This window comes from Trachemys scripta, chromosome 3 (genome assembly GCF_013100865.1).
Source record: "Trachemys scripta elegans isolate TJP31775 chromosome 3, CAS_Tse_1.0, whole genome shotgun sequence".
NCBI lineage: Eukaryota > Metazoa > Chordata > Testudines > Emydidae > Trachemys > Trachemys scripta.
Genome location: NC_048300.1, coordinates 139,628,441 through 139,642,736, shown reverse-complemented (window position 1 = coordinate 139,642,736; position 14,296 = coordinate 139,628,441). Strand labels below are relative to the sequence as shown.

Below are 14,296 nucleotides of genomic sequence, written 5' to 3'. Positions count from 1 at the left end.
GGAGATACATCTGGATGTGACTTTTTTGATTCAGATCCATCTATTACTAACAATATCTTGAATAGATCAACAAAATAGATTTTAAAAGTGTACTAAATTCTAGATCACTGCAAGTGTTTTGGTGACTAACTTACCAAATAATGGCCATTCATTCCGCAGGCCACTCCATAAATAAGAGCTTGTTAACGGACCCACTTCTCTTCCTAACACCCCAATTCCTTTTTTAATAATGTTTTTTAATAATGTTCATGGTAACAGTATAAACATTATAGGAAACATAAAAACATTATAACACTTATACCATATAGCTTATATTAATAATAAACATATAATATTACATGTAACATTATAGGTTACAACAGTAGAGCCTATTGCTAAAGCTATGTTGACTCTTTATTTATACCTAGACTTTCATTTACATATATACTCTTTATTTAAACATTGTTTTCACATGCTCTTAACTTTCTGAAAAACTCTTTTTTGGGGCTGAAACTTTCAATATTAGGTCTCAGCCCAGAGGCAATTTTATTTTTCAGAAAGTTTGAGAGACTCCACCCATTCTTTTTTGACCTATAATAAAGTGAAAATAATTTTTTTCTTAGATTAACCCCCTCCACGCACATGTATTTCTTTATCTCCATCACAAAAAAGGCTGGATTGTATGGGGAAAAGTTCCAAGTTTGGCATATAACTAGTCCTCACTGAGAAAGAATCTCCTGCTAAAGTTTTGGGCACTATTGTTCTGGGGTGGGATCTGCTAAGATTTATGAAGCCACCGTCATCTCCTACATAACATTATTAGGGCCAGATACTGACATATACTCACCTGTAGCACAAGAAGCCTCCCTCACTAGCACCCCCTTAATGCGCATGGGCTGCTTAATTTGGGAGAATGCCTATTGCCTTAACAGTGAAGTATTTATTACAGTTTTTTAAAAATATCAAACATAACTACCCACTAAGAATTGCATTAAAGAACTGCTGCTGCTCGACACGCTAGCAGCCATATTATTTTCAAGGACTAGCAAGGCAACAACTTTAAAAACAAACAAAAGAACCCCAAATATCAAATCAAACAGAGTTAAACCAAGTGTGCTCTCTCTGGCTTCCAGATGCTCAAAAGGGGTCTGATCCTGCACTCACAGAAGTCAGTAGTGAAGTTCTCATTGACTCCACTAGAGCTAGAGAAGAGTCTTAATGGCAGACCTCCAAGGGAAGCAAATTCCTGAATAGGGAGCCTTCAAGTAAATGCCTTCCTTCAAGTCCTTAGACTTAGACAGGTCAACTGAGACATTTTTCTTCATGAGAAATATATTACGCAGTGTTATGGGGATAAGGTTTTTTTTCATTAGGCTAGTGGAAAAGATTGCCTTAAGAACAGAAAAAAATGCCTTTTTAAAAAAATCTTTTCTCCTTAAAAAAAAAAAGAGTTGTGAAAAATCTCAAAAGAAATCTCTGACATGAGCTGTGAGTGCAGCATCCGCTGGCTATTCTGTGGATAGTCTATCCTTATTTCAGTGTGAGCTAGAGTCCGGTTTGAAAACTGCACATGTACATCTTTTTTAAAACGTGGCTGTATCAACTGTGCATAGCATTCATGTAAGAAGCATTGCACCCCAATTCTGGCCAAAAGAATGCTCCTGCTGAATGCAATACAACCTTAACTGTTGCACAACGAAAAGCACTTAACAGAAGACAGGGGCATGATTTTGGTTTACCAGCTGTGGTGCCCTTAAAAACCAACTGGAAGTCAATGAAGTCAATGACCAAATGCCAAGAGATAAACTAAGTTACTTGTAGGAACTCTTCAGTCATGTTTTATCCCTCTCAACCATCTGTTGTGGTTGCTTATCATTTTGGCTTGTGGGCAGGGCCGGCTCCAGGCACCAGCTTAACAAGCAGGTGCTTGGGGCGGCCAAGGGAGAGGGGCGGCACCTGCGGCAATTCGGGGGTGGCAGGTCCCTCATTCCCTCTAGGAGCGAAGGACCTGCTGCTGAACTGCTGCCCCCGATCACGATCGCGGCTTTTTTTTTTTTTTTTTTTTTTTTTGCTTGGGGCGGCAGTAATGCTGGAGCCGACCCTGCTTGTGGGCTCCTCAGAGGGAGGGACTGTGACATATATTTGGATAGTGACTACAAACCATGGGTACTACCATACAAGAAATAATAACTTCTTTAAAAAAAAGAGTATGCTAGGATCCTTAGGTCCTGTTTGCCTGTCTGCCCCCATTCTTCCAGCAGCCTCCTGCTGAAGTGAAACCCAGCTGTTTGCTTTAAAGCTGATGCATAATTTCTAACCGTTAATGAAAATCAGTGAGGGAAAAACTCATCTAGATGTGCAGCCACTGGAGCAATAGCCATGCAGTCTAATGGACTGTAGGATGTTAGCTACTTAATAAATATTAGCTACTTAATTGCCGCAATCCCTTTGTGTGGTAGGTATTGCCTCCCCTCTACAGAAATTCAAAATGAAGTACAAATAGACTAAGGCCAACATTTTTCAAGTGTTGAGTGTATATAGTTAAGCACTGAAGTGCTTCATTTTAGGTAGTCAATTTTGAAAATTTCCACCCATCACTTGATAAAGCCCACAGTAGGGAGTCTCTGTCAGAGATGGGATTAGACGTGGGTAAAATTTTCAGAAGTGAGTAAATGACTTAGGGGTGGAAGTCACAACGGTATTTAGAAACGTAATGCCCATCCAACACCTTTGTGAATCCTACCCTTAGGAGCTTAAATCTCATTTTATTTAGTGACTTAGGCACCTAGGAGGCTAAATATCATTTAAACATAATGGAACTTCAGGTCCAGGTCCAAAAAAAAGCATTTAGGCTCCTAACTTCCATTTATTTCAGTAGCGAGGCAAGGTGGGTGAGGTAATATCTTTGGACCTCTTTCTGTTGGTGAGAGAGACAAGCATTCAAGCTTACACAGAGCTCTTCTTCAAGTCTGTGTAAGCTTGAAAGCTTGTCTCTCTGACCCAGAGAAATTGGTCCAATAAAAGATACTACCTCACCCACCTTGTCTCTAATATCCTGGGACCAACATGGCTAGAGCAAAACAGCATACATTGATTTCAATGGAAGTTAGGAGTCTGAATATTTTTGTGGATCTGGGCCTTATGCACTTTTCAAAAGATTACCCTTTGTTTAGGCCCCTAAACTACACGGCCACTCTTTGTAGCCAAAGGTCATGCTAGCTGTTCAGAGTGGTAGCTGGCTCAGCTGCAGGCTATTAGCTGATAGGAAGCTTATTCCAGCATCATCTGTAGTAGCCTGCGAAGTTCTGACCCCAACAGCTGTGAACTTGATCTGATGTCTTCCCAAATCTCAAAGGACTGATGGATGGGAGGGAGCTGTGAGTAACCTTTGATCAGTGACAAGCTTTCAACCTGAGTTTACATGTTACCACACTATCTTTAAAAGGAAAGAGCTAGAAACTTATTTTTATACTAAGGCCTAGAGTCTTGTCCCTCGGCTCAAGAGAGCACTGGCTTTTTTTCAGCATGGCGTGAAGACATCCCTCATCTAGACCTCAATCTCCTTACAAGGAAAATGGCATGTTAGGAGAATTTAAGTTTTCAGTTGTCAGATTCCACTGGATCCAGGGTCCATGGGACCATTGTATTCTAGCTATTTTTAAAGGCACTTCTGTACCTAAGTGTGAACAAAAGCTGATCACACAAGATTTTATTCTGGCTCATTAATGGGTTTTCCTTCTCATTTGTTTAATAACACTGGTAAAAAGTATTTAAACCCAGCTGTGGAGATTTTATTCACCAGTCACTCAATGACAGCCTCAATGAACACTTGCTAAAAGAGTATGTCATCTCTTTGGCATGATAATGTTTTGAATTACTTGCATGAGCTGATTAATGTGCCTGAAAACAAAGCAGGACATGTATGTTGATCTAGCACTGAACAGATTAAATAAATTACCATATAGTCAACTTTGTGACATATACATGGACAAATATTGTGCCTGAGCCTTCATGTGAATAAATTCAGAGCCCAGCTGGTAAGCTAATACATTTTGTCAATGAAGTTTCAAAGGCAGTCTAAAAAGACTAGCAATTCTCTCTCAATTACACTTATTTAATTGAAATCCACACTTGGACTTCAAACTAAACCTGAATAATAATGCTATAGAAGTTTGAGGGAATATTCAGAAGAGCAGAGTGACAAATTCTTTTAATGTCCAAGTTACTACATAAATTAGTAAAGCAAGTTACTCTGCAGCATTTTAAAAAAACCCACCACACTCCTACAATATAAAGAGCAATTAGGTCCACTATATTTACATGAAAACTTTAATATGGTTATGAAATCTCAAGGCTCCTTCTAGTGATGAAAAACATTTCCACTGATGAACAGCTCGAAGTATATCTTTACTGGCACTAACTCCAGTATCATGAGATTAGAGCTACTCCTTCCTCCCCTAGTTGATATGAGCAGTTAAAGTCTAAAACATGGGGACTGGTTCTGCAGTTCTTATAGGGGAAATATTTTTACTATAATCATTATTTGTTTTCCATCCGTGTACTGCCAAGTGTTTGGCCCCTTATGACTGAACTCTTCAGGCCTGATTCTCTGTTTCATCTTGTATCTTGCGTAGTCATTTGCAACAGTGCCCAAGTGCCTGTAAAACATCACCATTCTGATTTGGTAGCATTTTGTACCCACTTTGCATTGATTACCCATATGGTACAAAATGGCACTACCATGCACAAAAGTATTTTCAGAAGTGTTTGATTGCATGCCTGTCAATTAGCAGCATGGTACAACCATTTGATTATGCTCATTCTTAAAGACTTTGAAATCAACGTATTTTGGCATTTAGAATATGCAAAGCAAACATTGTGGCCGAAGTGAGAGCCTGGGGAGAAATTCTGCAGCGTACTAAAGATCTCACTGAAGCACTTGGTAGCAGGCAAGTGTTAATTTCCTAGATTTGGTTGATAAAAAGAGGCTGACGTTATCCCATCACCACATTTTTTGGAATCCATTCAGGTATGTCGAGTTAACAGGGGTCTGTCACTAGCTAGTCAGCCTTGCAAGCCACTCATTCTTGTGTTCCAAAATAAAAATCTCACTGTTCTGCTATCGCTATTAGAATCTTCATGTGCTCAACATTTGTCATGGCCTTCACCTTCACATGACAAGGGGGCTCTCCAGCAGCTAGTTAAATTTAAACACACAAGAAATGTCTGCTGGTTGAATGCTCCCAAACTTTTTGTATAAGTAAGTGCACCCTATGGTAAGTTCCTTTGTTATTGTTGAAGTCATGGACAACCCCTCCCCCCAAAAAAACCCTTAAGTTTCCAAATGAAATAAAAAGTTTTAGATACACACTTTAATATAATTTCTGTGACGTTTTCATAAAATACAGATATATAATTATATATAATGCATATATAGCATTTACTATATTGATAAAAAGCTAGTCTTTGCCATGACAAACCAATAACTATTTACAATATGAACTGAAGTTTAAGGGAAAATGTTTCAAGCAATATTGTGAGATTATAAGATTAAAAATAACGAAGAAAAAGCAACCAGTAAATGGTACTGAAAAATTCCCAAATTACAATGCAAATACTATCTCCACACATTTGCACGCGTGTGCATGCACATACATGCTACAATGCAATGCAAATATTATCTCCGCTCACACACACAAGTCTGCAGTCCTTATTCAGGAGTTTCCCCCAAGTAAGGTCTTGCAGGATTTCACACACCAGCCCCTCCTCCCCACAACCCCATTAAGATGGCACACACTGTATGGAGAATTCTCCCGCTTATCCCTTTCAAACATAAAGTACAGAGAGTATTACGTCCATTTAACGCTTTGCATAATGACAGGATTTCAAATCTTTTGTTAGGACAGGGATTGCCGGACACAAGTATCTTGCAAATTAAATTGTCATAGCTCGATTGATTTGGCACTTGCTGAAGATCTGTCCCTTGCTGACTGTAATTGAAAGGCATTGTATAAAGCTGAATTTCCTTATTTTAGTATGAACTTTAAAGACAAAGCATGGAGGGGAGGTAGAAAAAAGAACGCATTGTACTGCTGGTACTCTTCATTAGGGGATCTATCTGAAAGGACACGGATAAGTTGAATTCCAAAGCTAAAGATGGGCTGACACCAACCCCCACAATCTATCTAAGGTACTTACATGCCCCCCCCCATTACCGTAGTATCTGAGTGCCTCACAGTCTTTAACGTATTTCTCCTCACAACACTCCTGTGAGGTAGGGAAGTGCTATTATCCCATTTTATATATGGGAAACTGAGGCACGAAAAGGCTATGGGCTGGATTTTGAAAGGTATTTAGGTGCCTAGTGGGATTTCCAAAAGCACCTGTTAAGTGCGAGATGCTTTTGAAAATCCCACTAGGCACCTAAATACCTTTCAAAGTCTGGCCCTAAGTGACTTGCCCACTGTTACACAGAATGTCTGTAGCTAAGGAAGACCTTGAACTCAGGACTCCTCAGTCCCAGGCAAGCATCCTACACCTCCCTTATGTCGGGGGGAGAGAGAGATTGTTTTTCCTCCCCTTACCCCATATCCCCAGTGAAAACATATTAGCTATAATGAGTATTTCTTAAAATGTAAGTAGCTAAGTTATTGTTTGCTAGAAAACAGACAGTGGCCCTGAGAAATGCAATGAGCTACTTTTGTTGAAATCTAAAACCATACAACTAATGGCTTTGTTTTCATTTGCACTATGTCACTTTACACTGTTCTGGCCATAAAAAGTATTTAAATTACATTTGCACTCGCTTTAAGTTGTCTTTATACTACCCGAGTGGTAGCATAGGAGGCTTAGTGTAAAAAGAATGAGGCCTCCAATCTTTAAAGATTAAAATATTTCCATAGTTTATAAGATCTAAAATCTGACAGGTGTGTAGATCAGAATGCATCTCCAAACGTGCAGCTGAGCAACCATATTGACCACAACTAGGTTGTGCTGGTGTAACTAAGGGCAGAAGTTTGCCAGTAATCTTCCTTTTGTGACATAAAAGCACCTCATTTCACTGTGAACCATGGGAACCTTGCTAGGAATTGATTTAGATCTCTGTACTTACAGACCAGCTAAAAGCAACTAAAGGAAGTGAACTGTTTAAACTCCATGGAGAAGAGTGAGAAACAAAGCAGTAGCGACAGAAAGGAACAAGAAAGAAAGAAGACTCCCATTGGGATGGAAATAATAGCCTGTAGGTGCCATGCTAAAAACCTTAAGCACAGTACTATGGAGGTTGTCTAGAGCCATCCAAATTCCTCCTGGTTACATGGGTGTCTTCTCCAAATGCATTCTACTCCTAGTAGCACCCATGTATCTGAGGGCAGAATTTTGGTCACTTGTCTAAATTGGGCTTAAGTACCAGCACAGACAACTCCTTTGTTAGGATTCTAGGGTGGGCGGTAAATTTGCCCACAAGAAGAGTAAAATTGATAATGGAATTTCTCAGCCTGTTAACTCAATGGGCAACATTTTAACAGACTTAAACCTGCATTTTCTTTATAACCAATCAAAGATTCATTAAAATATTCTATTCTCCAGCAAAACAATTTAAAGTAGAAAATATCTGTGGAAAACACTTATGGAAAAAAATGCATCAAGTCTTTCCCCTTGACAAAAATGAATCTCCCCAAAAATTCACTCTGCACAGAGGAATAAGACAAGCTGATCTTTCCACTGCTTGTTTTAAATTACTCTTATTACCACAATTTGGATTGGCAATATTTGTTTTTTAAATTATGTGACATCATCAGGTGAATCTTGACTAACATTGAAATATCCTAATAAGAATGCCATGTCACTGACAGGCTAGAAACAGCATAGCATGAGAAGGAAAGCTATTCTTTCCATTTACTTTGTAGATAATCCATAGCTAAGCTCCTATTTTAGACTGGACTCTGCATGCTTAACACTTGAAGTCCAATTAACTATTGTATCTCTTATAACAGAGAAGAAAATTGTACTGTGTGTTTGCTGCATCAGCTCAGCATTCGATGAACACTGCAGGGAAATTTGCTAGTTCTGTAGGAAATGTGTTTTGTTTGTATTGTTTAATTCAGCCCCAAGTGTCATTTCATTCTTTAAAGGGGTAAGAACGGGGGAGGGCAAAAGGGGAGGAAGTCCTGCTTAATTTGTTGCATATGTTCCAATGTGTTATACAACTAAGTGTATTATCCCAGAACACTAAATGGACTGTGCCACAACAAACTCCGCAGAACTCAAACCAGAAAACAATCTGGCCACAAGCAAGTCAAATGATTCAACGAAGCTTCCTCTCATATTATATATACACTTTACAAGCTACATTGTGTCCTTTCATATTCCAAGAGAAATACATCGTAGACACCGAACATACTGTACTTTTCCTTAAGAGGCTTCATCAAACCATATGTGCAGACACTTGAGATGATGACAGTGTTAAGCTTCCTAGGGTCCTAGAGTCAAAGAAATTCTGCTGCCCCCCGCTGCTAAGTAAGTGAACTCCTTCCACAGGGGGCAACATCTGCCGATCAGTCATGGTTCCACTTGGTGAGGACCCCAAGAAACTTCCTTGGGAAGAAACAATTTTCTCAGGACTGGCAGCCAGTTTGGGGGATGTGGAAAAGTTATATCCATACAAAGCACAGGGACTGTGTAGTCTAAACGTATTGTAAGAGCCTTGGTGGGTTTGATTAGTGGTGAAGGCATTGCTTGCTGGGGATGGCATGATGTACTGAAGCTGTGGCGACATCCCTGATATCTGCATAGATAAACCGGTTTGTGGGCAGCTGAATGCATCACCGTCATTGCCCGTCATGGACATGTTCACAGTTGTGCTACTTGACACACCCACATAAGAGGGAGTCCTTGGGGGTGCAAAGGTCTCACTGGTTTGGTTTGTGAGCCTGTTGTAGGTTTCAGCCAGAGAAGTGCTGTATCTGTTAAGGGTTAAGCCTGAGCGGGCACAAGCCGAATAGTCAGCTGGAGCAAGGCTACAGAGCTGGCTAGTGTTGGGACCCAGGTGGAAAGCAGGAGAAGAGCAAGGGGACCCAGGTAAGAGGTGAGGGTGGGTAGATGGAACTCCATTGCCAGGTCCCTGGAGTAAAGTAGAGGAGCCTGCATTTCCTGGAAGAGAATTTTAAAACATAAATAGCATACCAGAAAAGGTTAACGTCTTAGACTGTGTTTGATCAGCAATTGAAACCTGCGCTCTCCTGGTACTAAACACGATCAGTTTGGTACAAAGATTTTTGATAAATGTTACAAATATTATCCCTTCAAAATACACTAACTAAATACGGAATACAAGTTGGGACTGTGCAACCCTCTATACACCCAAGGTTACGTCAAGGTTTGTTCTCCTATCGCAGTTTAGTTATTTCAGTAGACACTGGAAGAATTGTCAGGGCTGAGGCTCTGGTGTTGCAAATTTCAACTCAGAATGTATCTTAATTCAAAATTATGAACCCTAGAAGAGTTTGCCCTGAATTATTTATAACCGGCCTGCCCTTTGGAGTGCATTTATAGCCTCGGGCTCAGTGTGTGTTACACACTCCCCTCTGCGCCTGATCTACAGAGGACAGGAGTCTGCTACAGCTAGGGAACTAACCCTTAAAGTTTAGCTCAAGCTGTAGAGGCTCAAGTGTTGAAATGATTCTATGAAAATCAAGGCAGAGTATTATGAAGTACACCTCTACCCTGATATAATGCAACCCGATATAACACAAATTCGGATATAACGCGGTAAAGCAGCGCTCCAGGGGGCAGGGCTGCACACTCTGGCAGATCAAAGCAAGTTCAATATAACGCAGTTTCACCTATAACGCAGTAAGATTTTTTGGCTCCCGAGGACAGCATTATATCGGGATAGAGGTGTATTGCCTCATTCTTAAATCCTGATCATACAGCTATGTATAGACATGTCTGTACTGTACAATTTGTTGTAATTAGAAAGTCTGTGTTATTTCTGAACCATATACTTGAAGAACACAGGTGGGGAAATGAGTTGGAAAAAATGCACTAATTAATACAGCCCAAGAGAGCTGTCAAGACTCCAAGAGTCTCCCTAGCTGCAGGAGAGCTTCCTGTTCTTAGTGGGTAGATCTCCCTCAGAAATGACCACATAAAGCTGATTTTGGCCTTCTGTAATTACCTAAACCAATGGCCCTTAGAGGGAGGAATCTACAACTCTTCCCCACTCAAGAGTCATATATGACAATTGGATAGCTTGGGAGTGATGTGAAGAAACACAAAGCAGTTTTTCCCCCAACACATTAATAGTTTTTCAAGACAGATATATGAGTAAAAATACCAGACTGCCAGTGATCTTTGTCTGCCTCCTCTTGTTCTGCCCACAGTCTGCATCGATTACCACCAGGCACTATGAGACGCTCACAATCCCAACTTAAAATGTACCTATTTTTTCTCTCAGGCTGTGTCAACGTGCCCCCAATGAGGAGACAAGGTCTAACAATCAGGATATCATTCAGCAAAAGGATAAGTCTCAGCTCTGTAGTGGAGCTACTAGGCAAGGAGACAGAGGTATATTAGAGCTAAAATTTTGCCAGAAACCTAGCTTCCATTCTCACCATCTGTGAACGGCAATTGTAACTTCCACAGCCTGTGTGACCACCAGAGAAGGGGAGAGGAGGGGAACCAGAACTGTGAGTAAGTCATATATGGGAAGCAGGAAGTTTATTGATATGACCACCCTGCTTTCAAAACAGCACTGTTACTTAAAAGTAAATAGGTAGGGTTGATCTGCCTTCTGGATAGATCAGCCTGGTAAGCAAGCAGCATAAACTGCCTTTGGGGGCTTATGTACTCAAGTATGTCCATAGTATTCAGTCAGCTTTCTATGGCAAGCCTTCTCTCTCTCTCTCTCTCTCTCTCTCACACACACACACACACCACTAGCCTTGCCAGAACTCAGCCAACCTGTCTGAAGTTTCACATGTATGATATTATACTGGCGTAGAGCTATACTGGAAAGTTTGAGGCAAATAAAGCTGTGTGTTTTGGAAATCCGACGATTTAAAAAAAAAAGGAAGATGATTTCACTTCTTGAACACTCTCCTAGCCTTTTTTGGCTTTTTGTAACGTAAAATGGCTTGGCACAGAAACTCCAATTTTGTGTTTGGCCATGGCAAGGATTGGTGCCCGGGACTGTTTTTTTATTTTATTAGAAGGTGGAGGAGGAAAGAGGCTAGTTATTAAAAGTGGTTTCTATGTATACTAGAGGCTCTGAGGATTTATTAACGTTTCCTGATGTGGATGAGACTGCCACAAAGGTTGAGGCGAGGGGACATGGTTGCATCAGGCAAGCACGTGGCATGTGTGGGGAGGCATTGAAAGCAGCAAAAGAGATCTGGTTTGGGTGGGGAGGGATGAGACATACACTTGAACTCACAGAGAGATGGGTTGGGGGAGGAGAGGGGACCCAGGCCCAGAGAGTGATCTGCCTCTGCCCAAGAAGTTCCACTTTATATGCCCTCTCCTCCACATAGCTCTCCCCACTATGGGGGAAGTGGGAGGCAGGAAACCATAAAAAGGGGTGTGGCCTACCCACTAGGCCAGAGAAAGCCACATGGAGAGAGGCACTCTCTAGCTCTTTGCAAAGTCTGCTGGAGTCTCTAGGCAGTTGCTGAGCAGTTCTTATGTTTTTCAGAATCTAAGGAGTTTCTCCAAGGGAAAGTTAGTGTTAAATTTGCCAATATCTATTAAATACTTCAGCACCCTCCTCCAGCCCACCCACACTTTTTTAAAGAAAACTAAAACCACACACAAGAGAGAGTCTGGAAATGCATGGTGAAAGTCACCTATAAACGAACTCTGCCCCTGCATCTCTGCCCAAGAGCAGCCAAGACCAAGAGACCATCCTGTCCTTAATAACGCACATCTTCAGCCACATTAGTGGCATTAAAACTACGAACTGATTTAACTTGATAACCTTACTCCTGTAGAAAAATTAAACATCCGCTGCAGCAGCATTTAAACTGAAGTACCTTCACTTATACTGCCCTATCACAAGCTACTCCTGTCGACTTTTAAATTAACACCCTTATGCAGTCATTGGAAAGAGTCGACTTTCTACTTTTTTTCTTCAAAGGGCACCACTCTCAGGACAATTCTCCAGACATATGGAATTTCAAATGCAAGTGTTATGATACTGCAAGATATTCAGCTACAAACTTCAGAAGGGCTGGACCAAAAGACAGACAACACATGCAGCAAAACATCAGAGTAAGTGGGAAGACATGCATAGCATAGACATTTATCGCATAGACACAAAGTAGATAGCCACAAAATACAGTCTTTAGAGTCTATGAAAACCTCATTTAGCAAGAGTCCTTCACTAGAATATCTCCATTTTACAAGTAAGGTGTAACAGGTGCACAAGAGACGAAGTGGAATGGATCAAAATTACGGTAGTTTGGGTGATCTTTACTATGCACTTCCATATTTATTTTAAGTGTAGTCTTTGTTTTGAAATTTCTGGGTAACATTTGTGGGTTTATTTGAGAGAACCTCAGTGCTTTTCTTAGGGCTCCCCCACTTCTTAAAATATTCCCAACTTCAGTGCCAGTTTAATGAACGTTTGTTGTTATTGTTGTTGTTTTTTGGGGCAGGGCAAGGTTGGTTAGGGTTTTTGTGCTTAGTATACATATTAGTCTGGATTATTGTATTTGAGAGATTTAAAGGCTTAATCCTTGGTGAAAAGCAAATTAAGTACTGGGGAAATGTTCAAGTTAATACATAGCTGTGTCAGAAACAGTATATGACTCCCTTGTTATGATTACTGGCATAATGTTGTAGAACAGTGAATTTACTGAACCATTCTGTACTTGGTTTTAGAAGCTACAATGATAGATCTCTTTTGTCCTGTTCACTGCAAACCTGGTTAAATTAGCTTATTTCTATCTCTGAAAATAAAAAAAATCATCTACATTTGCAGTTAAGCTTAGTTTTTCTGTAAATGATACACAAATCTAGCTTTTCATAAGGAGTGGTAGCACAATTTTATATTTAGACATTTTGCTTTTTCAGGACTACAAAGAAGATTATTACCTTGTTTCGGGATCCCAGGTATATCTTCAAATGTAAGTGTCCTCAGTGAAGGTCTCCAGAATGCATAGGACTCCACTAAAGCTTCCAGTCCCATTCTAAATAGAACAAAAACACTACTATGTGAAAAGAATGATCTGTATTTGGCTTGTCACTTTTTGTAGCTAGTTCATCACTCAGTCTCACACACACAGTATGTTTCAGGAAAAAAAAATATTTTTAGAACAATGTTTCTCAGACTCTGGTCCATGGACCACCAGTGATCTGCCGTGAGCGTGCTGGTGGTCGCAGAGAGCTGGCTGGTCCCATGGTGCTTGCTCTTCTTGTTTCCAGCTGCTAAATCACTTTTAAAAAACTGCTAGCAGTACCTTTAATAATTTCCTAATAGGACTTTTCCACAGAAGTCTGATTGCCAGAAGGACAATCTGCCATCTCACATTAGAAGGAAAGTGATCCATAAAACGACTTCTGTTAAAATGTGATTCAACGCTCTCCTTGACTTCAGAAAATTGTGCGTACAAGATGGGTGACTCATGGATGTGCTGCTCTTTTTGAGCCTGTTACTTGGCGCTATTGGGTAAAAAATATCTTTAGAAAAATAGCTTCAAGAGTTTTCTCTCAGCCTTTATAAGTTTTTGAATGACAAATAGAAATAATGGTCTAACCAGCCATCTCATTGGATGTGCCACATACATTTATATAAATCAATTTGATCTTATACCTATATACAGGTCATTCTTTTTGTGCCACGAATTCACAAACAAAGCTACTATGTCAGCACCCTGGTATAATTTTGCTGCTAGTTTTGATTGCTACACTCATAAGGCTTGTTAAGTGTCGACATCGAGCACATACCACAAACAAATGCTTGCCTTTGAACAGCAACACTCTGTAAACTGGAAATATGCAAATAGTCCGATTTGAGGCCATCCACATTCTCTTCTGATATTGCTTTTTTCACACTGCAGTTCCAGCAGGATCACAGATATGTTGCAGGAAACAGTTATAAAGTATTTATTAGCTGAACCTGGACTAAAACATAGCCTTCATTTTCTGCAGTAATGGTGACTTTTCACTTCTAGTTAAAGTGGAGATAAAAGCCACCTCCTGGAGGAGTGTAGCCAAGGCGATAATTTATACAAGATGCCTTCGAACAATTTCCACATTTTATCACCACCCTAATTTATGCTATTAAATGGCCAAGTTTATTTAACAAAACAGTTATGTT

The 14,296-nt window shown here is 40.2% G+C and overlaps 1 protein-coding gene across 1 annotated transcript in view; it reads right to left on the bottom strand.

Moving 5' to 3' along the window:
* Positions 1-6,369: 6,369 nt before the first annotated feature.
* TBX18 (T-box transcription factor 18) overlaps positions 6,370-14,296 on the bottom strand; it is a 28,629-nt gene continuing 20,702 nt past the window's right edge. The window contains exons 7-8 of the mRNA XM_034766098.1: positions 13,072-13,166; positions 6,370-9,129 (exon numbers count right to left, since the gene is read on the bottom strand). Of these exons, the coding sequence (XP_034621989.1) occupies positions 8,405-9,129; positions 13,072-13,166 (820 nt within the window). The 3' untranslated portion in view covers positions 6,370-8,404. The remainder of the gene's footprint in view (positions 9,130-13,071; positions 13,167-14,296) is intronic.